We start from the raw sequence: 27,921 nt of genomic DNA, 5'->3' as shown, positions 1-27,921 counted from the left end.
GTCCTTTCAGGTTTTTTTCTTGCGTGTAGTACACATTCATGAATGTCCACTAGGCGCAAGGGAAATTGTTTATGCTGCAAAATGTAGTCTATATAGTGAGGATATCAAACATACTGAAATGACAAATGTTTTCAACCAGTGAGCTAAGAAAAAACAAATGCAAGAAGACTTGTTTTAATCACTAAACATTGCAGGATTCTTTTTTTTTTTAACAATGTGTGTAAACTTGCCCACAAAAGCTGGGTAATATTAAACAGCCAGTAAGGCACTTTGTCAGAGAGGACTAAGTCGTAAAGGCTGGATGATTGACAATTTGTTTAATAGGAAACAGTCTATACTTAGAGCAAAATCTGGAGTGTGGCGCTCCTTTTACCGATTTATTGTCAAACAGGAGTGGGGAAAACTTTAAAATCTTCTGTTTTACTTTGTTTACCAATTTTCCCTGCAGAAGTCTTTTAGTTGTAATTTAAAAAATATATTAGGAGCTACCAATTTAAATAATGTATCATTTTTCAATCTAATATTTAAAACAATATTAACATATTCACTAGCATTTTCAAAACATCCTAGCCATTCTATTTAAAAATGAATTACAAAACAAAAGATCTTAGTATAAAAAATGTTCCGTGTTATTAACAATTCCCTTGCAACTTCTGATGGCTTCACGTATTACAGTATAAGCTTTGGTATAAAACATGCAAATAAAAGCCAACAAGGTCGTGAATACAGTGTTCCATACACAAAGCACTTATGAAACAAGTGTAGCACATACACAGCAGATGAGGGAAAGGTAACACCACTGCAGGATGACCAGAGTTTGCACTTCTACTGCTTCTTAGTTTGTGCGTTTTGCTCGTTCAAAATCTTCAGCAGAGATTGACTCATGTAATAGGGTCTTTCAGCAGAACCATCGTTTCTTTCTAAATCTTCCACTAGGAGGAAGAATGGCACAGGGTAAATATCAAAGCAAAACTGTAAGAGAAGTAACATCGCCATCTGCTGCATACTTGCTTTACAGCAGTTCAAAATGTTATTCTAAAAAACAGCATAGTTTGGCATCAACATTATTGTAAACATAACTATGAGAAAACAATCAGCCCTTGTTATTATATCAATAAGATATTATCTCATTCTGTGTACCAGGTCTGATTCTGCCAATAGCACGTGCCTCTCAGCTGCATGATTAAGGAAATAAGTTTTATCTTCTTTTAGGGAGCAAATGTAACTACACAAAAAACAAGATGTATGAGGAATTTCTAAATTCACCTTCAAATTCCTAAAAAGTATGATGTATTCAACTTGCCTTCTAAGTTACCATATTAGTTCAAGATTGCCTTTGTTTTTCGAGCAACAATTTAGGTGGTACAGTTTTTTTTTTTAAAGATTTGTAAATTTTCAATATATTTCAAATCTTTGAACCCAGAATTTTGAGAAGTATTGCTCTGTTTTTTTCAGTTATTACCTTAATTTCTTTATAAGAAAGTGGCTTTTAAATTTTTCTCCACTCATTTTTCTCTATATTTCAATTATACAAAGAAGTAATTAATGAAAAATATTTTTCTAACTAGAATTAAGCACATAATATAGTTAAAACTTCTATACTTAGAGATTTTTAAAGAATTTTTATTAAGAATATTGAACCAAACGACATTGCTTTTCCTATGATTTTGCAACCAAGGGTTATATTCTTAAAATATAGCCAAGTTTAGAATGTATCTATCTCCATGTAGTTCAGTGAATACTTTTACTGTGGAGAATTTTCTGGTCTAATCAGCAGATTTAAATGTTAAGCATTTAAAACATGGGCCCCCATCTAGTACCAAGAATCTAAAATACAGAAGTTGCGATTGTTAGAATTCTCTAAATTAATCTCCTTTGTCTTTCTCAATTTTCTAACTCCTAGAACAGCCAGGCTTATAAGGAAAAAATAGGCAAATGATTTCACACATGTTGATTTATATTTTATGCAAGTGATTGATTTTCCAACTTTTATGTGTATCAGAATCACTAGAGAACTTTATAATAATTCACAAGCTGCCCCACACCCAAATACTTATATCAGAATCTCTTGGGGTGGGGAGCACAGGTATCAATATTTATAACAATTTCTCAGAGTGATTCTGATACGTACACAAAAAATTTAAAATTGTTTCGTCATTATGAATTTTTCAACTACTCCTAAAAGGGGACTTATTCCTTATAATTTTTCAATACTTAAGTTAGAGGTAACCATTTTACTAGATTTTTGTTGTGAACCCTGTATTACTGAATAATAAAATAATAACTATCTAGAAAGATAGGTTATCACTGTTCTCTGAATTATACTTCAAGGAGCATGAGAGTGAAGAAGGTATTTGCCAAGGTATGAAGCCAAATGACACTTTTGATTACAGTCATCTCAAGAAAGTAAGCCAAGAGCAAGCTGGTGGCCATAGAAGGACCAATATTTTGAAAATCTCCCCTATTCATTAGCTTCTTGCTATTAAGCTGCTATGAAGTCAGTCTAAATCTAGGTTCCCACATTTCAGGGTCATTAAATAAATTACTATTTATATTAATTTATAACAGTAATACATTTCTGACTCTCTTCTTGGATACATGGATCATATAGCAGATCAAAATGTTAGATCAACATGTTCCTTTCTGTCAAGACATAAATAATCCTTATACACAAACTTAGTGTAAAAGCCAAAAGGATACTATTGATTCAATGCTCCTTTTGGGGTACATTTTTACACTGTTTGCCACGTCATACGCACTTGCACACAGGAGATGGATAGGCAAAGTACGTGAGTGTCTGATTCATGCTTTGCTACGCCAGAGCCTGGTTTGTTGCTCTGGCCAGCAAGGGTGGAGTATGAAAGTAACTCTCCTCCTAACCCCTTCAGGAAGAGATTTCCTAACCTACAGTATGCCTCTTGTAAAGGTACAAGATGAGGTACCTATGGAGGGCTAATATTTCCTTAGGGTAAAATCTGAAGTGTCTTTCTTATCTTTTCTCTTTCTTCACTGAAAGTTAAGCTAAAATTAAACTTTTTATAGAAAACAGCCACATCATCTCTTTAATCTAGAAACTCATAACAGATATAATCACTCTTCTGAAACAGATCCATACCCATTTTCTATATGATGGGCATAGGAAAATAGGGATTTATCTCTATTTGGGTTACAGACAAATAGCATGAGTTATGTGGCCATCTCAGCTCTGCTCAGAATATTTTCATGGTGGCCAGAGGTTCATATTATTGGAAATGACATTCCAGAACTCAGGTTCAACTTCACTATAAATATAATTTCACTAAAACAAAATGGTCTATGAAGGTTCCACAGTAATTTTTACCTAGTAATGCAGCCTATGGAACCTGTATAACATTAACGTCTATATGTTTGTTATGGTCTCGAACCACTTACTGAAATATACTTCCTAGGGAACCATTAATACAAGTTCAATCACAGTTTAGAATGTTGTCCACTAGCTTGAACAGTATAAATATAACCATAGCACCATATTTACAAATTTAGTACCATATGCTGGTTAACTATAAATCAATCTTTTTATGGCTAATTGATTACACATTTATAGTGCTTTCAAAAATTTCCTGAATACCCTTTACAAATATACATTTATAAAAAGAAAGGCTATCAAAATGCTGCAATGGGAAACAGCATGCCAAGTTATAAAAGTTTTGGAAACACTTTCAGCTATAGACTTTAAAAAAATGTGTGACATTTACACCTCGCTCTTCAGCTGGGACCACTATAAAGTATCCTAGTTCACAGAGGCTACTGTCATCAATTGCCTGATACCTCAGATGGTACCAAGTTCTCGCTTTTTAGGAATAAGCACTGAAATTTCACATTACTTAAAAGCATCATTTTCAAATACAAATGACCTAATTTACAAAACTTCTACTTAAAAATGAATGGCACTGTTTGGAGCTTTTCTACTCTTTCTGCTTCTGGGGAACTAGTTGCTTCTTGTTCAGAATTCCGTGCAGGGTAGGGGTTATGAAGTAGGGTTTTTCTGTAGATCCATCATTTCTTTCCAGATCTTCACCTGTATATGCAGCAGCCAAAGCAGGCAAAAGCAGCAACAGCAGCAGAACAATTATATGCATTTTTATAAATTGGAGAGTCGAACAGGGAAAAATCAGAGAAAGCAGTGTTAGAAAGTCAAATATAAGACAAATTAGTGCAGTTAAGTAGCTGATGCTGGTCAAAGTAAGAAGCTTCAACCTCTGCCAGGAAGCACTGAAACTTCCTAAATCCCACCCACTCCAAAGAGGTTTATTTTGATAGTTTAAAGGTTAATAAGATCTTTTATGTCCTTTCAAATGTGTTATCTTTAAATTCTAACGACTGTTCATTTCAGAGAGGTAAATTGCCACATCCTCTGAGATGAAGCTGAATAAAAAGTATGGTGTGATAAATGTAGAGAATAATTGAATTTCAGAGTTCAAAGTCTGTTTTAATGGTAATTCACACCCTCATGTTACAGATGAAGAAACTGAGACCCAGGGATGTAAAATGATTCTCCTGAAATTGAAAGCTCTGGGGCAACAGGATGAGGTGAGGACCCAGTCTCTTGACACCTACTTCAGTTCTCATTCTACTTAACTAAGCGGTGTCCTGTCCTAAATCCTTGTAGTTTACCTCAGATTATATTCAAAAGCTAATACAGTGTTTGCTGACTTCTGTAATACATGAGTTTATATTCCTGCTTTGCTTAGGCTAATAATAAAATGATGGATATTCACTGAGCACACATCTGTTGGGTGGTTGGAGACAAACATGAGAATGATGCTGAGAAGCAAGGAGAAGTTTGCATGGAATTAAATTTCCTGCAGATCCATATAATTCACAGCTGATAATATCTATCTCAATAAATATATAAATGCAACTTGAAACTGTTTTGACTAGTATATTAAAAATATTATGCTATTTTAGCCTTTATTTATTATGAAATAAAGGATAAGAAATATTATATAAAACCATATAGCATAATCACAGATTTATGGAATAAATCTAAGTTATTTTTCATCATACTCTCTTAGGAATGGTTGGATTATTGGTTTATTAGATTTTTACATTAGACTTCACAGTGACTTTCCCCACATACAAAATGAAAAGCTAAGAAGGGAACATGATAGATGCTGAACATTTTCGTTCTTTTTTCCTTAATCATATTTCTATATCTTATATCACATATCATATGTTGTATGTTTATATCATTATTACTTTTGAGGGATTGGTAGGAACTGTGGTATCAATCACATAATAATGAAAGTAATCATCTACAACTATTGTTTTTTTCCCATCCTGGGACCAGAATTCTCATCGCCTTGTAATGTGGAAAGGATGCTATGTCTCTATAAATGAAGTGTTTGTCTGCAAATAGTTTGCATTTTTAAAATCACCAGTTTTCTGGCAGTCAAGATAATAGGTATAAAGAGGTATATATTTTTAAAAAAGGTACAGTTCCACACAATCATAATTTGCCTTAGAGTATCATTTAAGAAGAAAAATTTTCCAAAGTTAGATGTTGCCCATAGTAACAGCTGCAGAGGGAAGAAAAATACAATTTGGCTTCTCTTGTTCTTTATTATCAAAGACAAGAACATCCAAAAAGAAACTATTCACATTCAACACACAATGTGTTAAATAAGGCTGAAATTATACCTGCTTTTCAAGAAGTTGGCAATTAGTAATATAGATGAGTGGAAAACATTTCTTAGTGCTCAAATTTAAAATCTACTGTCAAAATTAAAATCTACAAGATTTGACAAAGATTGGAAACTGATAGGTTCTAAACATTTCCCGGGATACATTTTGAGAAAACTTTTCAGTTACAAGAATCAGGCAGATCCCAGTGGGCTCTCCCAGTTTCATTCCCATGATTAGCATTTGAGATGAAAGGAGAGACCTCTGAACATTCAAATCTCTGTCTCTTCTGTGTCTTAAGCTACCTTATTCCCATGCTCCTTCTTCCACCTCATATCTGAGCTGAAGTTTGTTCATGTGGTATTTTGTAGATGGCTTTTCCTGACAAACCACTGAAGCACTAGGAAAAGATTAAACATTCCAGTTCCATTTATAGCCAGAGGAAGAGCTAACTTGTACACAAAGTTCTCCTGATTAATTTGTCCAGTTATTGAAAATTGATTTGTTAAATGTTCAGAAAAAAAAAATCAAATCATTTTCTAGCAGGTTTTTTCCTTCAATATATCTCCCTAAAGTTAGTATCTTTAGGGATATATATATATATATATCTCCTCTCCTGACCCCAGCATGCAGTTGGTGCTGTTACACTAAAAAATAAACTGTTCATTTTATACAAGTAGATCACTCAGTAATGCCCTGTCATAGAATGTTTTCTCTGCTTCTCTTAAGAGTAACGTGCCAGAGAAGTAATCTCTCAGAGGGTATTAGTTGTAGGGCTAACAAGTTCTGTTCTTTCACCTGTTGACCCTACTTTATCTAGGTTGAAGGTAAGGACAGATCAAGCTCCTGATGGGCACTAGGTTCTCCAGGGCTTTTAAGATGAGGTATTGGGGCTTCCCTGGTGGTGCAGTGGTTGAGAGTCTGCCTGCCGATGCAGGGGACACGGGTTCGTGCCCCGGTCTGGGAAGATCCCACATGCCGCGGAGCGGCTAGGCCGCTGAGCCATGGCCGCTGAGCCTGCGTGTCCGGAGCCTGTGCTCCGCAACGGGAGAGGCCACAACAGTGAGAGGCCCGTGTACCGCAAAAAAAAAAAAAATTTGAGGTATTAATAGAAAACATATCCATTCTGCGTACGTGAGGTGCACATGCCACATAGAAGCACAGTGAAGAAGTCAGTGATGAAAGCTCTATTGAAGTATTTTAACACTGTGCGTCAGAGTTGATCTAGCCATTTCTTAAACACGCCTCTCTATGAATCCTATCTATTTGTCATCGTGTTACCCAGTATGAATTGGCCCTATGTGTCTTTGAAACCATTGCCAGCTCGGCTTTATCAGAAGGTGTAAAGGCTGTCCTCAGAGTCCCCAAAGCCCAGCCTCAAAGCCCAGTTATGTCTTCAGTTGTTAATAAAGCACAACAGAAGCCAATCATTATTATAAATTTGAAAACATTAAGAAATTAAAATAATTTCATGCTAACACCATGCCATGATGCCTGACCCTCCAGTGCTTTGCAAACTCCATCTCTCAGCCTTTAACGTTTACAAAGCATCTACTAGACAATGTCTCTTTCCAAATAAACTGTTTTGCAGTTTCAGCCAGGTCATAGCAAATCCACAAGCCAGCTAAAAGACTGGGTCTTAATCTTTTCATCTTTTGGTTATCTACCAGAGGGGGAAAACACATATACTGAAAACTTACAGAAGCAGATGAAAATTGTTTCAATACACATTGCATAGACGCTGAAGAATCCATGTGCAATTAGGTAAGATCCAATCATGACTGTCTGTAAACGAGCAGAGAAGAGAATGAAGATGCCATTAACTTGTCCAAAAGAACAATAATGCAGTTTTAAATAAAATCATGATGAGGACGCTTTGAAATACTCTGTGTTGGAAAAGATTTCAATATAGGAATGTAAAAAGTTCAATGATAAAGTTTTTGAGTGCCTTTGTACTGGGATTTAAACAAAATGTACTAGTTTACCTGCCAATTTTCTTATCACTATCCCCAATGCCTACCAAAAACATCCCAGATTTAGGATCCTGCACACTGAGGCAGTAAAGCATAGGAGTTAAGACCATACACTGCCTAGGTTTAATCGCAGCTCAGGCACTCACTCGACAAATCACCTAACGTCTCTGGGCTTCCTACATAAGATTGTTGGTGGGGAAGGGGAGAATGTGAGTAATAATGGTATTTATGACACATGGATTGAGTGAGTTAATATACTGTAATAGATCTCGCAGGGCTCCCCCCAGGTCCTCTCCAGCTGCCACATCTATCCCCTAGTTGTTGGGAATGTATGTAGGCTGCTGATGACTCAGCTGTTTTGCTCACTAGGAATTGCTCTTGCAGGGAACTGCCTCAACCAAGGTTACACCATCATTCAGAGGGCAACCCCTGGCCAACGGCTGCCTGATGCAGCTTACAGAGGCCTAGTCCCACTGTCAGAATTTCCTGTAATTATGTCTGAGGCTTCAGCTATAATTAACGCATGGATCAGCTTCTTCTTTTGCCTGGTCCTGTCCTCCTCACTTCCTTTCAAGTGTATCTCAGGAGAGCACTTCATAATAAGCCTTCTGCATGCAATCCTCTGTCTCAGGGGTTGCTTCCAAGGGACCCAAGCTCTAAAGCAGAATGAGGCTTGGCCTCAAAGTAAGACCAATCATGTTAGCTATGATTATTTCTCCTATTCCTTTTTGGTTTTTTATTTTGCCATTTCTCATAAATCAGAGTCGATGTTACCCAGACGCTATGGAATGAATTGTGTCCCCTCAAAATTCATATGTTGAAACCTAGTCCCCAAAGTGATGGCATCTGGAGGTGGGGCCTTCAGGAAGTAATGAAGTTACAATGATGGAGCCCTTGTGAATGTGATTAGTGCCCTTATAAGAGAAGACAGGAGAGATGAAATCTCTCTCTGCCATGTTAGGATACAGCAAGAAAGTGTCCCTTTGCAAATTAGGAAGAAAGCTCTCACCAGGAACTGAGTCTGTGGGCACCTTGATCTTGGACTTCTCAGTCTTCAGAACTGTGCGGAATAAATCCCTGTTGTTTAAGCCACCCAGTCTATGGTATTTTTGTTGTAGCAGCCCAAACTTACTAAGACATCAGCTCTTACCAGCAAAGGTACCCAGTAGTAATTTAAAGATGTTGGTCCTACTATAATCATTGGGAGTCTTTCTGTGAAGAGTAGAAAGGCCAGGACACCTAGAGTGAAAAGGCAGAACATGTATATTGTACATTTGCAAAGGAACATAGGTTTGTGTAGTAAAGAAGTTTTTCTAAGCACATGTTAAACTTATTACTACTACTACTACTATTACTTACCTATACACCCAGCAACTAGAATCTTCCCCAGGATTAGTACAAAGTCTGTCACTCTATCCATAACTGCAACTCTGAGAATCAGAAAAAAGAAAGTATAATTTTGTGTTTAAATTATATTTGTTATCAGAAATTTATGAGAGTAAATAATTCATGAGTTCATTTTGATGTGTCTTTGCTGAAATTTTATTTGGCCTTTGTTAAATGCAAGAAATGAAGTTAGAACCCAGGCATGATTTTCTGACTTATTTATAATGGAGTAAACAGAAGATGGCATTGTAAGGCTGTCAGGTGCTATTGGTGGTGTCAGCATTTCTCTCTCTAATTCGAGGACTATGGATACCCTGAATCCTGAGGATGGCTGCACTGGTTCTCTGATTTTGTTCACTCAGACTCTGTCAATTTTGGGAGGGGGGAATAGTCAGAAACATGATGATAATGTTCATGTGGGGAATTTCTTGAGCGTAGGGGATAATAAAAATGAATAAGTGCCAGTGGGTATAAAGGCATAGGTGGATGATGGGAGCAATAATTCTAAAACATATGAAGAAATTAATGGTGGGAAGGAGAAGATTTAAATCTATTAAAATAAAAGATAAGATTCATGTCTAATAAGACCACCAACATGTGAAGTATGGATGCTAAAGCTTCACCAAATCACCTACTGCCATGCTCAACCTGATTACTTACTTTAAAATATTTCTCATCAGCAGATTGAAAGCATCTCTCGCTGACCTGCAGAAGTTTTTGCCATATATTGCAATCTGAGGAAGACAGTTGATATTATTCTGGAGTCAGTAACGTAATTTAACAAGACCAACAGACAATCCAGTGACAGGAACATGAATTAATTCTGTCACCCACACAGTTATTCTCATTCCTTTTTCCAACAGTTGGGTTCATGGGAGGCTTGGGCAGTGTGTGTCCTCAACTCTGCACAACTCTCAGAGTCATTGACAATAAGGTATGTTTTGGTTGCTATTTGCCTTTAATTCCATGGGGATTAGACAGCTTCAAACAGGTAGGTCTTCGTCTCAAATCCCAGGACACAGCTTCTGTCTTTGAAGTGTTTTGGCTATGGTTTGTTGCTGAATGGGTTAAATGTTGTAGCGTTCACATTAAAAATTACTCTCAGGAAACCCAGTGCCTTCCAATACACTCGCTTTATTGATTAAAAGGCTCAATACAATATTCTCACTGGAGGTATATTAATGACTCTTTGAATGTCCATAACTATTTGAATCACCCATGCAGACCCTATATCACTGTGATAATATGCAAGTGTTATAAGGTTGTAGCTGCTAAATTTTAGAATAATATTTTTGGATCCCCTACTTAAAAAAAAGTCTCTTTAGAAGCCTCCATATTCCCATAGGAAATAAGTAACAAATTCAGCTATGCATTATCAATTCCCACACATTTCAAAATAAGAATCATAAAAAGAAATAGACCCTTCCTTAAAAATATGTAAATCCCAAAATTAGAAGAATATTTTCTTTTCACAGTGAAACATAGACTAGGTAAGCTTTCCTCCCACTAAACTATGTCAAATACAAACAAAATCATTTTCAATCTAGCACATTTTTATACTTCTAAGGTAAATAATATTTTCCCTCTCCAAAAAGGTATTGAAGGTAATAATGAACTACAGTTAAGTTACTGTCTCAACTAGGAAAACATAGCCCTGAATGATGCATTGGATTCACAAATTCTTATAACAACATGGTGATAAATTCAACTGCTTGATGCACAAGTGCTTTAGGGATGGAAATGTAGACATGGGGTTTGGGTTTGCAAAGAAGCAGTTTAGTAAATAAAAATAAGCTACTTACCATAACATAGGCATTTCTGTTCAAAAACTTTACTGCTTTTTCTAAACACCAGAAACAGCATCTCAGGCAGCATTTTAGGAATTTAGAAATGTTGTTCTGGGCCTCTATGAGAAGGAGATATTTAAACCTATTAATGATTTGCAAACTCTAGAAATCAAAAAAATATAGTAAAATTTTAAGTGTGCTTTAAAACTTTTTTAATTGCAGTGAAATATACATAAGATTTACCATTTTAACCATTTTTAAGTGTACAATTCAGTAGCATTTAGTACATTCACGATTTTGTGAAATTACCATCACTATCAATTTCCAGAACTTTTCATCATCTCATATAGAAACTCTGTACCCATTAAACAATAACTCCTCATTCTCCCTTTCTCCCAGTCCCTGGTAACCTCTGTCATACTTCTGTCTGTATGAATTTGCCTCCTCTAGATACCTCATATAAGTAGAATCATACAATATTTGTCCTTTTGTGTCTTGCTTATTTCACTTAGCATTAAATTGTCAAGATTCATTATTACATTTATTTTTAGAGCTGAATGACATTTCATTGTATGTATATGTCACATTTTGCTTATTCTTTTATCTGTTAATGGAAATTTGGGTTGTTTCTACGTTTTGGCTATTGCAAATAATGCTCCTATGAACACTGGTGTGCGAGTATTTGTTTGAGTCCCTGCTTTCAATTATTTTGAGTATATATGTAGAAGTGGAATTGCTGGCTCATATGGCAATCAAATTTTTGACTTTTAAAGGAATCACCATACTGTTTTCCACAGTGGCAAATCAGTGGTGATTTTACATTCCCACCAGCAATGCACAGGTGTTCCAATTTATCCTCACCCTACAAAAATTTGTTATTTTTCATTTTTTGATACTAGACATTCTAATGGGTATGAATTGGTACCTCACTATGGTTTTGATGTGCATTTCCCTAATGACTAATATTGAAGATCTTTTCATGTGTTCATTTACCATTTATATATGTTCTTTAGAGCGATGTATATGAAATCCTTTGCAGGAGGGACAAAGATGGTGTCATAGGAGGCTCTTGAACTTCCCTCCTTCCCCAGATGCATTGAATGTACAGCTACACATGGAGCAATTTCCTCTGAGAGAAATCCAGAAACAAGCTGAGTGACTCCTACACATCAGGCAACTATGAAAATCCCACGTTGAAATGGTAGGAAAGGCTGAAACACACTCGCCATAAACTCTACCCCTGGTACAACACCATCCAATCAGGCCAATACCCCCAACTCTCAGCTTCTCCCTGAGGAGTGAAGGGTTTGGGCAGCACATCAAGGATTCCAACTTTTAAGGCTCCCACCCAAGAGACAGACCCTGCAAAACACTTAGCTCTGATAGCCAAAGGGGCTTGTTTCTACAAGTTCTACAGGACTATAAAAAACAAAGAAGCAGTTCTTAACAGGCACATATGCTAGCAATCACTATACCCCCAGGCTTAGCAAAGACGGAGCAGGCAAAAACGCCCATTTTCCAGTCTCTTCCTGGGAGGGGATTGACTGCGCACTTTACAACCTTGTGCCTAAAATTCCAGCTTCTAGTTTGCACACTCTTGGAGCTAGCTGTGATCCTCCATGGACCCAGGGGGAGCAGGTCACCAACATCTCTTTGGAAGGAGCTTATACACCTGTGTGGTGCCCCAGTTTCTGCAGCTGCTGCCCGAGTCATGGTCCCCCCTTTGTGTGGCTCTAATAGGGCTTGCACAAATGAGTCTCACAGGACTGTAGAAAACAAAGAATCCATTTTTAAATGGTAAAGGAATGCCCTACCACCACCACCACGACCATGGCTATACATCCTGGCTCAGTGCAGAGGGGGCAGGCAAAAGCCACCTCCTAGTTTCTCCCTGAAAGGATAATCTACATACTTTCCCAGCTGCTGCCTAAGGGTTTAGCATCTAATCAGCCGGCATCTAGGTTCTGACTGTGATCCTCCACTCTGGGACCCTGACAGGTCTAGGTACACCTTCAATTACTAAAAGCCACTAAACTAACTATGGTGGCTAGGACAATCACAAAGATTTGAGAGAACCAGAAGGTTCGGCTGGGCTGATTAATGAAGCTCATCTCCTACATGAGACTATTCTGTCAAGTTGGGAAAGATGGCTGTTTTATCTAATGCACAGAAAGCAATACAGAGAGTCAAGAAAAAAAAAAAGAGAAGGAGAAACAAGGGAATACTTTCCAAATAAAAAAAACAAAATATATTTCCAGAAACTGATATTTCTGAAAGAGAGATAAGTGATTTAACTAGTAAAGAATTCAAAATAATGGTCATAAAGATGCTCACCATGGTCAAGGAGAAATGCATGAACAAAATAAGAATTCAATTAAGAGATAGAAGATATCCAAAAAAAAAAATCAAACAGAATTTATAGAGCTGAAGAATACAATTGAACTGAAAAATTCAATAGGGGGATTCATAGCAGATTAGATCTAGTGAAAGAAAGGATTGATGGACTCCCTCTTGCGAGAGCACCAGAATCACAACTAACTGCTGAAAAAGCACTGACAGGAAGACACTGGTGGAACTCACCAAAAAAGATACCCCACATCCAAAGAAAAAGGAGAAGCCACAGTGAGACGGTAGGAGGGGCACAACCACAATGAAATCAAATCCCATAACTGATGGGTGGGTGACTCACAAACTGGAGAACACTTATACCACAGAAGTCCACCCACTGGAGTGAAGGTTCTGAGCCCCACGTCAGGCTTCCCAACCTGGGGTCTGGCAATGGGAGGAGGAATTCCTAGAGAATCAGACTTTGAAGGCTAGCAGGATTTGACTGCAGGACTTTGACAGGACGGGGGAAACAGAGACTCCACTCTTGGAGGGCACACACAAAGTAGTGTGTGCATCGGGACCCAGGGGAAGGAGCAGTGACCCCATAGGAGACTGAACCAGACCTACCTGCTAGCGCTGGAGGGTCTCCTGTAGAGGTGGAAGGTGACTGTGGCTCACTGTGGGGACAAGGACACTGGCAGCAGAAGTTCTGGGAAGTACTCCTTGGCGTGAGCCCTCACAGAGTCCGCCATTAGCCCCACCAAAGAGCATGGGTAGGCTCCAGTGTTGGGTCACCTCAGGCCAAACAACCAACAGGGGGGGAACCCAGCCCCACCCATCAGCAGACAAGTGGATTAAAGTTTTACTGAGCTCTGCCCACCAGAGCAACAGCCAGCTCTACCCACCACCAGTCCCTCCCATCAAGAAACTTGCACAAGCATCTTAGATAGTCTCATCCACCAGAGGACAGACAGCAGAAACAAGAAGAACTACAATCCTGTAGCCTGTGGAACAAAAACCACATCCACAGAAAGATAAGACAAGATGAAAAGGCAGAGGACTATGTATCAGATGAAGGAACAAGATAAAACCCCAGAAAAACAACTAAATGAAGTGGAGATAGGCAATCTTCCAGAAAAAGAATTCAGAATAATGAGAGTGAAGATGATCCAGGACATTGGAAAAAGACTGGAGGCAAAGATCAAGAAGATGCAAGAAATGTTTAACAAAGACCTAGAAGAATTAAAGAACAAACAAACAGAGATGAACAATACAATAACGGAAATGAAAACTACACTAGAAGGACTCAATAGCAGAATAACTGAGGCAGAAGAATGGGTAAGTGACCTGGAAGACAGAATGGTGGAATTCACTGCTGCAGAACACAATAAAGAAAAAAGAATGAAAAGAAATGAAGACAGCCTAAGAGACCTCTGGGACAACACAACATTAAACGCAACAACATTCACATTATAGGGGTCCCAGAAGGAGAAGAGAGAAAGGACTTGAGAAAATATTTGAAGAGATTATAGTCGAAAACTTCCCTAACATGGGAAAGGAAATAGCCACCCAAGTCCAGGAAGTGCAGAGAGACCCATACAAGATAAACCCAAGGAGAAACACGCCGAGACACATAGTAATCCAATTGGCAAAAATTAAAGACAAAGAAAAATTATTGAAAGCAGCAAGGGAAAAATGCTACCATACAAGGGAACTCCCATAAGGTTAACAGCTTATTTCTAGCAGAAACTCTACAAGCCAGAAGGGAGTGGCATGACATATTTAAAATGATGAAAGGGAAGAACCTACAACCAAGATTACTCTACCCAGCAAGGATCTCATTCAGATTTGATGGAGAAATCAAAAGCTTTACAGACAAGCAAAAGCTAACAGAATTCAGCACCACCAAACCAGCTCTACAACAAATGCTAAAGGAACTTCTCAAAGTGGGAAACACAAGAAAAGAAAAGGACCTACAAAAACAAACCCAAAACAATTAAGAAAATGGTAATAGGAACATACATATCAATAACTACCTTAAAGGTGAATGGATTAAATGCTCCAACCAAAAGACACAGGCTGGCTGAATGGATCCAAATCAAGACCCATATATATGCTGTCTACAAGAGACCCAATTCAGACCTAGGGACACATAAAGACTGAAAATGAGGGGATGGAAAAATATATTCCATGCAAATGGAAATCAAAAGAAAGCTGGAGTAGCAATACTCATATCAGATAAAATAGACTTTAAAATAAAGAATGTTACAAGAGACAAGGAAGGACACGACATAATGATCAAGGGATCAATCCAAGAAGAAGAAATAACAATTATAAATATATATGCACCCAACATAGGAGCACCTCAATACATAAGGCAACTGCTAACAGTTCTGAAAGAGGAAATCGACAGTAACACAATAATAGTGGGGGACTTTAACACTTCACTTACACCAATGGACAGATCATCCAAACAGAAAATTAATAAGGAAACACAAGCTTTAAATGACACAATAGACCAGATAGATTTAAATGATATCTATAGGACATTCCATCCAAAAAAGCAGATTACACTTTCTTCTCAAGTGTGCATGGAACATTCTCCAGGATAGATCACATCTTGGGTCACAAATCAAGCCTCAGTAAATTTAAGAAAATTGAAATCATATCAAGCATCTTTTCTGACCACAATGCTATGAGATAAGAAATCAATTACAGGGAAAATAACGTAAAAAACATAAACACATGGAGGCTAAACAATACATCACTAAATAACCAAGAGATCACTGAAGAAATCAAAGAGGAAATCAAAAAATACCTAGAGACAAATGATGATGAAAACACGATGATCCAAAACCTATGGGATGCAGCAAGAGCAGTTGTAAGAGGGAAGTTTATAGCAATACAATCCTACTTCAAGAAACAACAAACATCTCAAATAAACAATTTAACCTTACACCTAAAGGAAGTAGAGAAAGAAGAACAAACAACACCCAAAGTTAGAAGAAGGAAAGAAATCATCAAGATCAGAGCAGAAATAAATTAAATAGAAACAAAGCAAACAATAGCAAAGATCAATAAAACTAAAAGCTGGTTCTTTGAGAAGATAAACAAAACTGATAAACCATTAGCCAGACTCATCAAGGAAAGGAGGGAGAGGACTCAAATCAATAAAATTAGAAATGAAAAAGGAGAAGTTACAACAGACACTGCAGTAATACAAAGCATCCTAAGAGACTACTACAAGCAACTCTATGCCAATAAAATGGACAACCTGGAAGAAATGGACAAATCCTTAGAAAGGTATAACCTTCCAAGACTAAACCAGGAAGAAATACAAAATATGAACAGACCAATGTCAAGTAATGAAATTGAAACTGTGATTAAAGATCTTGCAACAAACAAAAGTCTAGGACCAGATGGCTTCACAGGTGAATTCTATCAAACATTTAGAGATGAGCTAACACCCATCCTTCTCAAACTCTTCCAAAAAACTGCAGAGAAAGGAATACTCCCAAGCCCATTCTATGACGCTGCCATCACCCTGATACCAAAACCACAAAAAGATAATATAAAAAAAGAAAATTACAGACCAATATCACTGATGAATATAGATGCAAAAATCCTCAACAGAATACTAGCAAACAGAATCCAACAACACATTAAAAGGATCATACACCATGATCAAGTGGGATTTATCCCAGGGAGGCAAGGATTCTTCAGTATATGCAAACCAATCAATGTGATACACCATATTAACAAATTGAAGAAGAAAAACCATATGATCATCTCAATAGATGCAGAAAAAGCTTTTGACAAAATTCAACACCAATTTATGATAAAAACGCTCCAGAAAGTGGGCATAGAGGGAACCTACCTCAACATAATAAAGGCCATATATGACAAATCCACAGCAAACATCATTCTCAATGGTGAAAAACTGAAAGCATTTTCTCTAAGATCAGAAACACGACAAGGATGTCCAATCTCACCACTATTATTCCAACATAGTTTTGGAAGTCCTAGCCATGGAAATCAGAGAAGAAAAAGAAATAAAAGGAATACAAATTGGAAAAGAAGAAGTAAAACTGTCACTGTTTGCAGATGACATGATACTATACATAGAGAATCCTAAAGATGCCACCAGAAAACTACTAGAATTCATCAATGAATTTGGTAAAGTTGCAGGATACAAAATTAATGCACAGAAATCTCTTGCATTCCTATACACGAATGATGAAAAATCTTAAAGAGGAATTAAGGAAACACTCCCATTTACCACTGCAACAAAAAGAATAAAATACCTAGGAATAAACCTACCTAGGGAGACAAAAGTCCTGTATGCAGAAAACTATAAAACAATGATGAAAGAAATTAAAGATGATACAAACAGATGGAGAGATATACCATTTTCTTGGATTGAGAGAATCAATATTGTCAAAATGACTCTGCTACCCAAAGCAATCTACAGATTCAATGCAATTCCTATCAAATTACCAATGGCATTTTTTACAGAAGTAGAACAAAAAATCTTAAAATCTGTATGGAGACACAAAAGACCCCAAATAGCCAAGGCGGTCTTGAGGGAAAAGAACGGAGCTGGAGCAATCAGACTCTCTGACTTCAGACTATACTACAAAGTTACAGTAATCAAGACAATATGGTACTGGCACAAAAACAGAAATATAGATCAATGGAACAGTATAGAAGACCCAGAGATAAACCCATGCACCTATGGTCAACTAATCTATGACAAAGGAGGCAAGGATATACAATGGAGAAAAGACAGTCTCTTCAATAAGTGGTGCTAGGAAAACTGGACAGCTGCATGTAAAAGAATGAAATTCGAACACTCCCTAACACCATACACAAAAGTAAACTCAAAATGGATTAGGGACCTAAATGTAAAACCAGACACTATAAAATTCTTAGAGGAAAACATAGGAAGAACACTCTTTGACATAAATCACAGCAAGATCTTTTTTGATCCACCTCCTAGAGTAATGGAAATATAAACAAAAATAAACACATAGGACCTAAGGAAACTTAAAAAGCTTTTGCACAGCAAAGAAAACTACAAACAAGGTGGAAAGACAATCCTCAGAATGGGAGAAAGTATTTGCAAACGAATCAATGGACAAAGGATTAATCTCCAAAATATATAAAGAGCTCATGCATCTCAATATTAAAAAAACAAACAACCCAATCCAAAAATGGGCAGAAGACCTAAATAGACATTTCTCCAAACAAGACATACAGATGGCCAGGAAGCACATGAAAAGCTGCTCAACATCACTAATTATTAGAGAAATGCAAATCAAAACTACAATGAGGTATCACCTCACACCAGTGAGAATGGGCATCATCTGAAAATCTACAAACAACAAATGCTGGAGAGGGTGTGGAGAAAAGGGAACCCTCTTGCACTGTTTGCGGGAATGTAAATTGACACAGCCACTATGGAGAACAGTATGGAGGTTCCTTAAAAAACTAAAAACAGAATTACCATATGACCCAGCAATCCCACTACTGGGCATATACCCAGAGAAAACCATAATTCAAAAAGACACATGCATCCCAATGTTCATTGCAGCACTATTTACAATAGCCAGGACATGGAAGCAATCTAAATGCCCATCGACAGATGAATGGATTAAGAAGATGTGGTATATGTATACAATGGAATATTACTCAGCCATAAAAAGGTACGAAATTGGGTCGTTTCTAGAGACATGGATGGATATAGACTGTCATACAGAGTGAAGTAAGTCAGAAAGAGAAAAACAAATATCGTATGTTAATGCATGTATGTGGAACCTAGAAAAATGGTACAGATGAACCAGTTTGCAGGGCAGAAATTAAGACACAGATGTAAAGAACAAACGTATGGACACTACGTGAGGAAAGTGGTGGGGGGGGCGGGTAGTGGTGTGATGAATTGGGAGATTGGGATTGACATATATACACTAATATGTATAAAATGGATAACTAATAAGATCCTGCTGTATAAAAAAATAAATAAAAGAAAATTCAAAAAGAAAGAAAGAAAGGATTGATGAATTCAAAGACAAGGCAGTGGGATTCATCCAATTAGAGGAAGAAAAATTAAAAAGAATGTACTTTTTACATGTTACAAGAGGTCCCAGGAGAAGAAAGAGAAAGGGGCTGAAAATATATTCAAAGAAATAATGATTGAAAACTTCCCTAACCTGGAAAATCAAAGAGACATCCAGATCCAGAAAGCTCAAAGAATATCAATGTAAAGAGATCCATACTGACTCACATAAAATTAATTTTCAAAAGTTAAAAGGTGGGTAAATGCAGCAGGAGAAAAGCAACTTCTTATATTGCTTTTATATTAAGGGAATCCCCATAATACTATAAGCAGATTTTTCAGCAGAAAATTTGCATGCCAGAATGAGGTAGAATGATATGTTAAAAGTGTTGAAAGAAAAATCTGCTGACCAAGAAACTCTATCTATGTGGCAAAGTTGTCCTTCAGAATTGAAGGAGAGGTAAAAGTTTTCTAGACAAACAGAAGCTAAAAGTTTATCACCAGTAGACCAGGCTTACAAGAAATGTTAAAGGGATATCTTTAAGCTGAAACAAAAGGATGCTTATTAGTAACATAAAAATATATGAAAGTATAAAACTCACAGTAAAGGTAAATATACACTTAAATTCAAAATACTCTAAAATTGTAATGGTGGTAGGTAAATAACTTAGAACTACAGTATAAAGGTTAAAGACAAAGTATTAAAAAGGACTATAATTACATAACTTGTTAATGGATACACAATATAAAAAGATGTAAACTGTGATATCAAAAACATTGTAGTGGGCTTCCCTGGTGGCGCAGTGGTTGAGAGTCCGCCTGCCGATGCAGGGGACATGGGTTCGTGCCCCGGTCCGGGAAGATCCCGCATGCTGCGGAGCGGCTAGGCCCGTGAGCCATGGCCGCTGAGCCTGCGCGTCCGGAGGCTGTGCTCCACAACGGGAGAGGCCACAACAGTGAGAGGCCCGCATACCGCAAAAAAAAAACAACACTGTAGTATAAAATGTGTGTGTGAATATAAAACAGAGCTTTTGTATGCATTTGTAGTTAAGTTGTTATCAGCTTAAAGCACATTGTTATAAGTATAAAATATTTTCTGTAAGCCTCATGATAACCACAAAGCAAAAACCTATAGTAGATACAAGAAAGGAATCAAAACATACCAGTACAGAAAATCATCAAATCACAAAGGAAGAGAGGAGTAGAGAAACAAAAACTATAAAACAGCCAGAAAATAGTTAACAAGATAGAAACAGTAAGTCCATAGCTATCAATAATTACAATTAATTGTAAATGGACTAAATTCTCCAATCAAAAGATATAGAGGCACTGAAAGAAATTTTTTAAAAAAGACTCAAATATATGCTACCTACAAGTCTCACTTCACCTTTAAAGACGTACTTAGACTGAAAGTAAAGGATTAGAAAAAGATTTTGCAGGCAAATGGAAACCAAAAGAAATCAGGTGTACCTATGCTTATATTAGTCAAAATAGACTTTAAGCCAAAAGCTGAAACAATACACAAAGGTCATTATACAATGAAAAAAGTGTCTATTTATCAAGGGGATATAAAAATTATAAATATTTATGCACCCAATATTGGAGCACCTAAATATATAAAGCAAATATAAACAGATATGAAGGAAGAAATAAATAGCAATATAATAATAGTAGGGAATTTCAAAATTTCACTTTCAACAATGGATAGATCATCCAGACAGAAAAGCACTGGACTTAACTACACATTAGACTAGAAGGACTTAACAGACATTTACAGTACATTCCATCCAACCACAGCAGAGTACACATTCTTCTAAAGTACACATGGGACATTCTCCAGGATAGATCATATGCTAGGTCACAAAACAAGTTTAATAAATGTAACAAGTGTGAAATAATATCAAGCATCTTTTCCAAACACAGTGGTATGAAACTAGATATCAATTACAAGAAGAAAACTGGAAAATTCAATGTGTGGAGATTAAACAACATGCTACTGAACAACCAACAGGTCAAAGTATAAATCAAAAGGGAAATCAAAGAGTACCTTGAGACTAAAGAAAATGCAAACACAACATACCAAAATGTATGGAATGTAGCAAAGCAGTTCTAAGAGGGAAGTCCATAGCAATAAACACCTAAGTTAAGAAGAAAGAAAGATCTCAAACAACCTAATTTTTCGCCTCAAGGAATGAGAAAGAGAAAAAAGGAAGAAACTATGTACAAAGATAATAGAAGGATGGAAATAGTAAAGATCAGAGTGGAAATAAATGAAATAGAGACTTAAAAATAGGAAAGGTAAGTGAAACTACCAGCTGTTTTTTTGAAACATAAAATTGACAAACCTTTCACTAGACTAACTGAGAGAAAAGGAGTGAAGACTTAAATTCAGAAATGAAAGAGGGGACATTACAACTGATACCACACAAGTACGAAGGATCATAAGAGATGCTAGGAACAATCTTACACCAACAACTGGGACTACCTAGAAGAAATGGATGAATTCCTAGAAACATGGAACCTACCAAATTGAATCATGAAGAAATAGAAAATCTGAACAGATCAATTACTAGTAAAGATTTTGCATCAGTAATCAAAAACCTCCCAACGAAGAAAAGTCCAGGATCAAATGGCTTCACTTGTGAAATTCTACCAAACATTTGAAGAAGAATTAATACCAATTCTTCTCAAACTCTTTCAAACAATAGAAATGGAGAGAACATTTCCAAACACATTTTATGAGGCCAGCATGACCCTGATACCAAAGCCAGACAAGGCCACTGCAAGAAAAGAAAATTACAGGCCAATATCCTTGATGAACATAAATGCAAAAATCCTCAGCAAAATATTAGCAAATTGAATTCAATACTAGATTAAAAGAATCATATACCAAGATGAAGTAGGATTTATTCCAGGGATGCAAGTATGATTTAACATATGCAAATCAATAAATGTGATGCTCCACATTAACAAAATGAAGAAGGAAATCATGATTATCTCAATAGATGCAGAAAAATTACTTGACAAAATTCAACCTCCTTTAGTAATAAAAACTCTCAATAAACTGGTTATTGAAGGCCTCAACATAATCAAGACCATATGTGACAAGCCCACAGCTAACATCATACTCATTGGTGAAAAGCCAAAAGCTTTTCCTCTAAGATTAGGAACAACATAAGGATGCCTACTCTTGCCACTTTCTTCTTTTTTTTTTTTTTTTTTTGCCACTTTTTTTCAATTTGGTACCTGGAAGTCCTAGCCAGAGCAATTAGACAAGTAAAAGAAATAAAAGGTATCCAAATCAGAAAGCAAGAAGTAAGACTGTCTCTGTTTGCAGATCACATGATGTTATATATAGAAAACCCTATAGTGTCCACCAAAAAAATATTTAAGCTAATACATGAAATCAGTAAAGTTTCAGGAAATAAAATCAATATACAAAAATCAGTTGCCTTTCTATACACCAACAACTAACTATTGGAAAGAGAAATCAAGAGTAAAATTTCATTTACAATTGCATGAAAACAATAAAATACCTAGGAATAAACTTAAATGAGGAGGAGAATTATTGGGTTGACCAAAAGTTTGTTCTGGCTTTGCCATGTTATGGAAAAACCGAAATGAACTTTTTCGCCAACCCAATATTTGTGCATTGAAAACTGTGAGCTGTAGACAAAAGAAATTGAAGAAACAAATAAGTGGCAAATATTCCATGTTCATGGATTGGAAGAATTAATATTGTTAAAATGTTCGTACTACCCAAAGTGATCTACAAATTTCATGCAATCCCTATCAAAATTTCAATGCCATTTTTCACAGAAATAAAAAAAAAATCCTAAAATTTGCATGAAACCACAAAAGATCCAAATAACCAAAGCAATCAAGAAAGAATAACAAAGCTAAAGGCATTACACTTTCTGATTTCAAACTCTATTACAAAGCTATAGTAATAAAACAGTATGGTATCGGTATGAAAATAGACACATAGATGAATGGAAGAGAGTAGAGAGCCCAGAAATAACCCATGCAATATGGTTAATTAATTTTTGACAAAGGAGTCAAGAATATATAATGGGGAAAGGATAGTCTCTTTAATAACTGGTGCTGGGAAAACTAGACATCTACATGCAAAAGAGTGAAATTGGACCTTTATCTTACACCATACACAATAATCAGCTCAAAATAGATTAAAGACTTGAAAGTAAAACCTGAAACCTAGAAGATTTTATAGTTGTAAGCTCCTTGACATTGGTCTTGGCAATGATTTTTTGGATTTCACACCAAAAGCAAAGGCAACAAACGCAAAAATAAACAAGTGAGACTACATCAAACTAAAAAGCTTCTGCACAGCAAAGGAAACCATCAACAAATGAAAGAGTGACCTACTGAATGGGAGAAAATATTTGCAAACCACATATGTAATAAGGAGTTAATATCCAAAATATACAAGGAATTTATAGAACTCAACAGCAAAAAACACACAAATAACCCAATAAAAAATGGGCAAAGAACCTGAATAGACATTGTTTCAAAGAAGGCATAAAAATGGCCAATAGGTGCATGAAAAGTGCTCAACATTATTATCAGAGATATGCAAATCGAAACCTCAGTGAGATATCACCTCATACCTGTTTGTTAGGATATCTCTTATCAAGAAGACAAGAGATAACAAGTGTTGGTAAGGATGAAGAGAAAAGGGAACCCTTGTACACTGTTGGTAGGAATGTGAATTGATTACTCCATTGTGGAAAACAGTACGGAGGTTACTCAAGAAATTAAAAATAGAACTACTATATGATCCAGTGATTCTAATTCTGTATATATATAATTGGAGGAAACAAAATCACTATCTTGAAGAGATATTTGTACTCCAATGTTCACTGCAGCATTATTTACAGTATCTAATGTATGGAAACAACTTAAGTGTCATTAAATGGATCAATGGATAAATTACGTTATATATACAAAATGGAATATTATTCAGCCTTAAAAAGAAAGAAATCCTGCTTTTGCAATAACATGGATGAACCTGAAGGGCATTATGCTAAGTGAAATAAGCCACACAAAAACAAATATGGTTTTTTTTTTATACCCTACCAATAAGCATGGTATTGCTTATACGTAGGGAAAAAATGTTGAATGCATGTAAATAGAATAGAATGGTGGTTGCCATATGCTGGGAGTGGGAGAAATTGGGAGAGGCTGGTAAAAGGGTACAAACTTTCAGTTATGAGATGACTAAGGTATTAGGATCTAATGTAGAACATGGTGAGTATAGTTGAGTATACTGTATTGTATAATTGAAATTTGCTAAGAGAGTAGAACTTAAGCATTCACACCAAAAAAGGAAAAAATAAGGGAAGTATATGAGGTGGACAGATGTGTTCCACCTTAAATGTGGGAATCCTTTCACAGTGTATATGTGTATTAAATCATCATGTTGTACACTTTAAAAATATTACAATTTTATTTGTCAATTATACCTCAATAAAGCTGAAAAAAATTTACTTAATTTAAAAAATCCTTTGTCCATGTTGAAATAGGTTGTTTGTTTATTGTTGAGTTGTAGGAGTTACTTATATATTCTAAATATTAGTTGCTTATCTGATATATGACTTGCAAATATCTCCTCCCATTCTGTGGGTTGTCTTCACTCTCTTGATAGTGTCCTTTGATGCACAGACTTTTTTTTTTTTGATGAATTCTAATTTATATTTTTTTCTTTTGTTACCTGTATTTTTGGTGTCATATCATCATTAAAATGATCATTAAAATAATGAAACCATCATTAAATCCAATGTCAAGAAGATTTCTTCCTATGCTTTCTTCTAAGGCTTTTATAGTCTTAGCTTTTATGTTTAAGTCTCTGATCCATTTTGAATTAATTTATGTATATTGTGTAAAGTAAGGGTCCAACTTCATTCTTTTGAATGTAGATATCCAGTTTTCCTAGTAACATTAGCTGAAAAAAACTCTCCTTCCCCCACTGAATAGTCTTATATGTGAGCATTTATTTTAGGGCTGTCTATTCTTTTCCAGGTCTATATGTCTGTCCTTACACCAGTGCCACACTGTTTTGATTACTGTAGCTTTGTATTAAGTTTTGAAATCAGGAAATGTGAGTGTTCCAACTTGGTTGCTCTGTTTCAAGATTATTTTGATAATTAATAATAAAATATTTTAAAGTACAACCCAAGCAGAGTTTATGTGTTTGTAAACTATGTTATGTATGAAGATTTATGCCAATGGCCACATTTATATTTTAAGCCTGACCTGTCCTGAGCTCTAGACTTGGAACTGCCTGACATCTCCACCATGCTTCTCAATATTAACAGGTCAAAAACACAGTTTTAAATCTCTTCTTTGAAATTTGTTTCTACTGGTTTCCATATCTTAATAAATAGCATCACACATTTTTACTCTATTTTACCATTGCTCCCCACACCCCCCCACCATATTCCATCCCTCAAGTCCTATTGGCTTTTCCTTCCAAACATCTCCCCAATCTGACCACATCCATCCTTATTACTGTGTCCAAGTTACAGTCATTATGTCCCCCTCAACCCCCTGACCCAATCTGTTCTATTCACAGAAGTCAGGAAGTCTGAGAAAAGATGAATTCTGGAATCTTACGTTTAAGACGTTTGTCCAAGTATTCTAGGATTAATCTGAACATTTGAACTACTGCAAGAATTAAAGATCCAAATGCTAGGGATCCAGTGTGATATCTGGGCAAAGATAAAATGAGAATAAAAGTTAAAATATTTTTACTATTAACTAAAAGGATGTTAGTTAATTTTTATTGGTAAAAGGGATCTGCAGAAGGATTGATAGGAAAGAGCTTCTTATACTCTCTTATTCAGATTGACAAAGGTCTCCATAGAGGATTTTAAACCATAGACATCCATTTTGCACTTCATCTATGAAAATGATACCAATAGCCTGTCATCTTGTGATGATTTTATGTTTGAGCTGAGCAATGAAGAAACACAGACAAGTTAGTCCTTAATCTTTAATTTGGTGCCCTCCCCTACCTCTTCTCTCCAGTAACCTTTTAGAAGGATATTGGCCTGGGTAGGGATTATAAAACTGTGGCTATAAAACCAGACAAAGCCAGTGGACATCTATGAATCTTGAATTATACCTCTGACCTCAAGTACTTTGCCACTTGAATTATAAACACATTAAACATAACTGGGAAGATAGGTGTAGGTTTCAGTGTGAAACTTACCTTATGGCTCGTCCAAATGCAGTAAAAAGTGGATATGGTGGGATGTCATCAGGTTTTTTCAAGGCCCAGTAATAAGAAGCAAAGGCACCAGCAAGGGCACACTGACCCAATGCAATGACAAAATTTATAAGCCAGAGAAAAACAAATAGATTGAATATCTGGAAGGCAGTGATATATTGATGGTACAGGCTCTTTCCACCATAGAAAGCAAAACGACACTGAGCCCCAGGGCAAGCTTTGGCAATTTCAGTTGTATTAAAAATCTGCACTCAGGAGAAAAAAAACAAAACACGAATAATATAATATTAAGTGCTATTCCAAGATAACACCTTCCTTGCCTTCTCTTGTGTGGCCCCCAATTGCATATCTTGCTTTTTTCCTATTAGCTTCTGCTGTCATTTCTATTTTCTATAACATCACTTTATACAATTCTTTAATGAGCTCTGGAAAGTACCTCATTTTTCCATCGTATGTTCATCAGTCTGCATCCACTATAATTTCACATTTATTAGTGTTGTTGTTGACTGTGCCTGCTTCTTAGGTGTATGACAGGACAAGTGAGCTCAGGAAATAGCAGTGCCTTCTCTCTATTCTGCCTACCGTTTTCAGTGCTCTCCTGCTAACACCCGACCCACCCTCCCCTTCTCTACAGTGATCCTCATCAATGCACATGGTCTCTATTTCAGGATGATTCCTACCACTACTGCTAGATGAAATACAGTAGAATTCTGTATTGCAGTAAATAAAAGAGTTTCTTTTACTTACCTCTGGATTACAGGTTTTATTTTCATGTTTACATTGCCCCTCTGGGGCTATGACTTTGTATATAGGTACCCCTGATGTAGCCAAGTAACTGAGTGAACTCTGTTAAGGATAAATTATTTGCTGGTAGATTGAATGTAAATGGACAAGAAAGTAATGCAAATAACTCAAAAGTCCACTGAAAGATTAATTTCAAAAAACTAATCTTTTAACAATTCATTCATTTTCAGAACCAGAGTAATATAACGTGGGTCAGCTCCACTGAGCGGCCCCTTAACAACAGTGAAATATAAAAAGATTTTTTTACGTATTGCAAAGGAGGAGTGAGGAGTACCACATGTGAAGACAAAATAAAACAAAATGTACCATGTGACCTATCTGAGGGGAAATTCAATTGGTACACTGAAACATTTTTAGAGATTAGCAATCATAATCTCCATCATAATCACCATCACCATCATCATCACCATCATATCAATTATATCTTTAGGATGTTCCTAGTCTTTCCCGGATGGAAACAGACAAACTCCTAGCTCCTGAATAGTAGTGTGTACCTGAGGTTTGAAGGAGTCAGTTACCAAAGGATACACGGCTATCACAGCCCAGTAGGAAATGCAGATTGAGAGGAAAATGAAAGTTAAAACTGGATAAATTAAGGTAGTAGGGATGTATCCAATGGCTCTAAAATAAAACAAATAGTTGAAACTGAAAATGATCCAGTTATAATTTCTCAATTAA

At 36.3% G+C, this 27,921-nt stretch overlaps 1 protein-coding gene across 1 annotated transcript in view; it reads right to left on the bottom strand.

Moving 5' to 3' along the window:
- Window positions 1-790: 790 nt before the first annotated feature.
- The window catches only part of SLC44A5 (solute carrier family 44 member 5), a 371,649-nt gene continuing 344,518 nt past the window's right edge, over window positions 791-27,921 (bottom strand). Inside the window, exons 13-22 of the mRNA XM_029226993.1 lie at window positions 27,772-27,864; window positions 27,187-27,274; window positions 26,422-26,684; window positions 25,824-25,918; window positions 10,823-10,926; window positions 9,681-9,754; window positions 8,994-9,064; window positions 8,785-8,873; window positions 7,362-7,446; window positions 791-932 (exon numbers count right to left, since the gene is read on the bottom strand). Of these exons, the coding sequence (XP_029082826.1) occupies window positions 826-932; window positions 7,362-7,446; window positions 8,785-8,873; window positions 8,994-9,064; window positions 9,681-9,754; window positions 10,823-10,926; window positions 25,824-25,918; window positions 26,422-26,684; window positions 27,187-27,274; window positions 27,772-27,864 (1,069 nt within the window). The 3' untranslated portion in view covers window positions 791-825. The remainder of the gene's footprint in view (window positions 933-7,361; window positions 7,447-8,784; window positions 8,874-8,993; window positions 9,065-9,680; window positions 9,755-10,822; window positions 10,927-25,823; window positions 25,919-26,421; window positions 26,685-27,186; window positions 27,275-27,771; window positions 27,865-27,921) is intronic.

This window comes from Monodon monoceros, unplaced genomic scaffold (assembly GCF_005190385.1).
Source record: "Monodon monoceros isolate NGI ecotype Baffin Bay Population unplaced genomic scaffold, NGI_Narwhal_1 Super_Scaffold_18, whole genome shotgun sequence".
Taxonomy (NCBI): Eukaryota; Metazoa; Chordata; class Mammalia; order Artiodactyla; family Monodontidae; genus Monodon; species Monodon monoceros.
The sequence above is the reverse complement of the archived record's forward strand: the minus strand, read 5'-3'. Positions and strand labels throughout refer to the sequence as shown.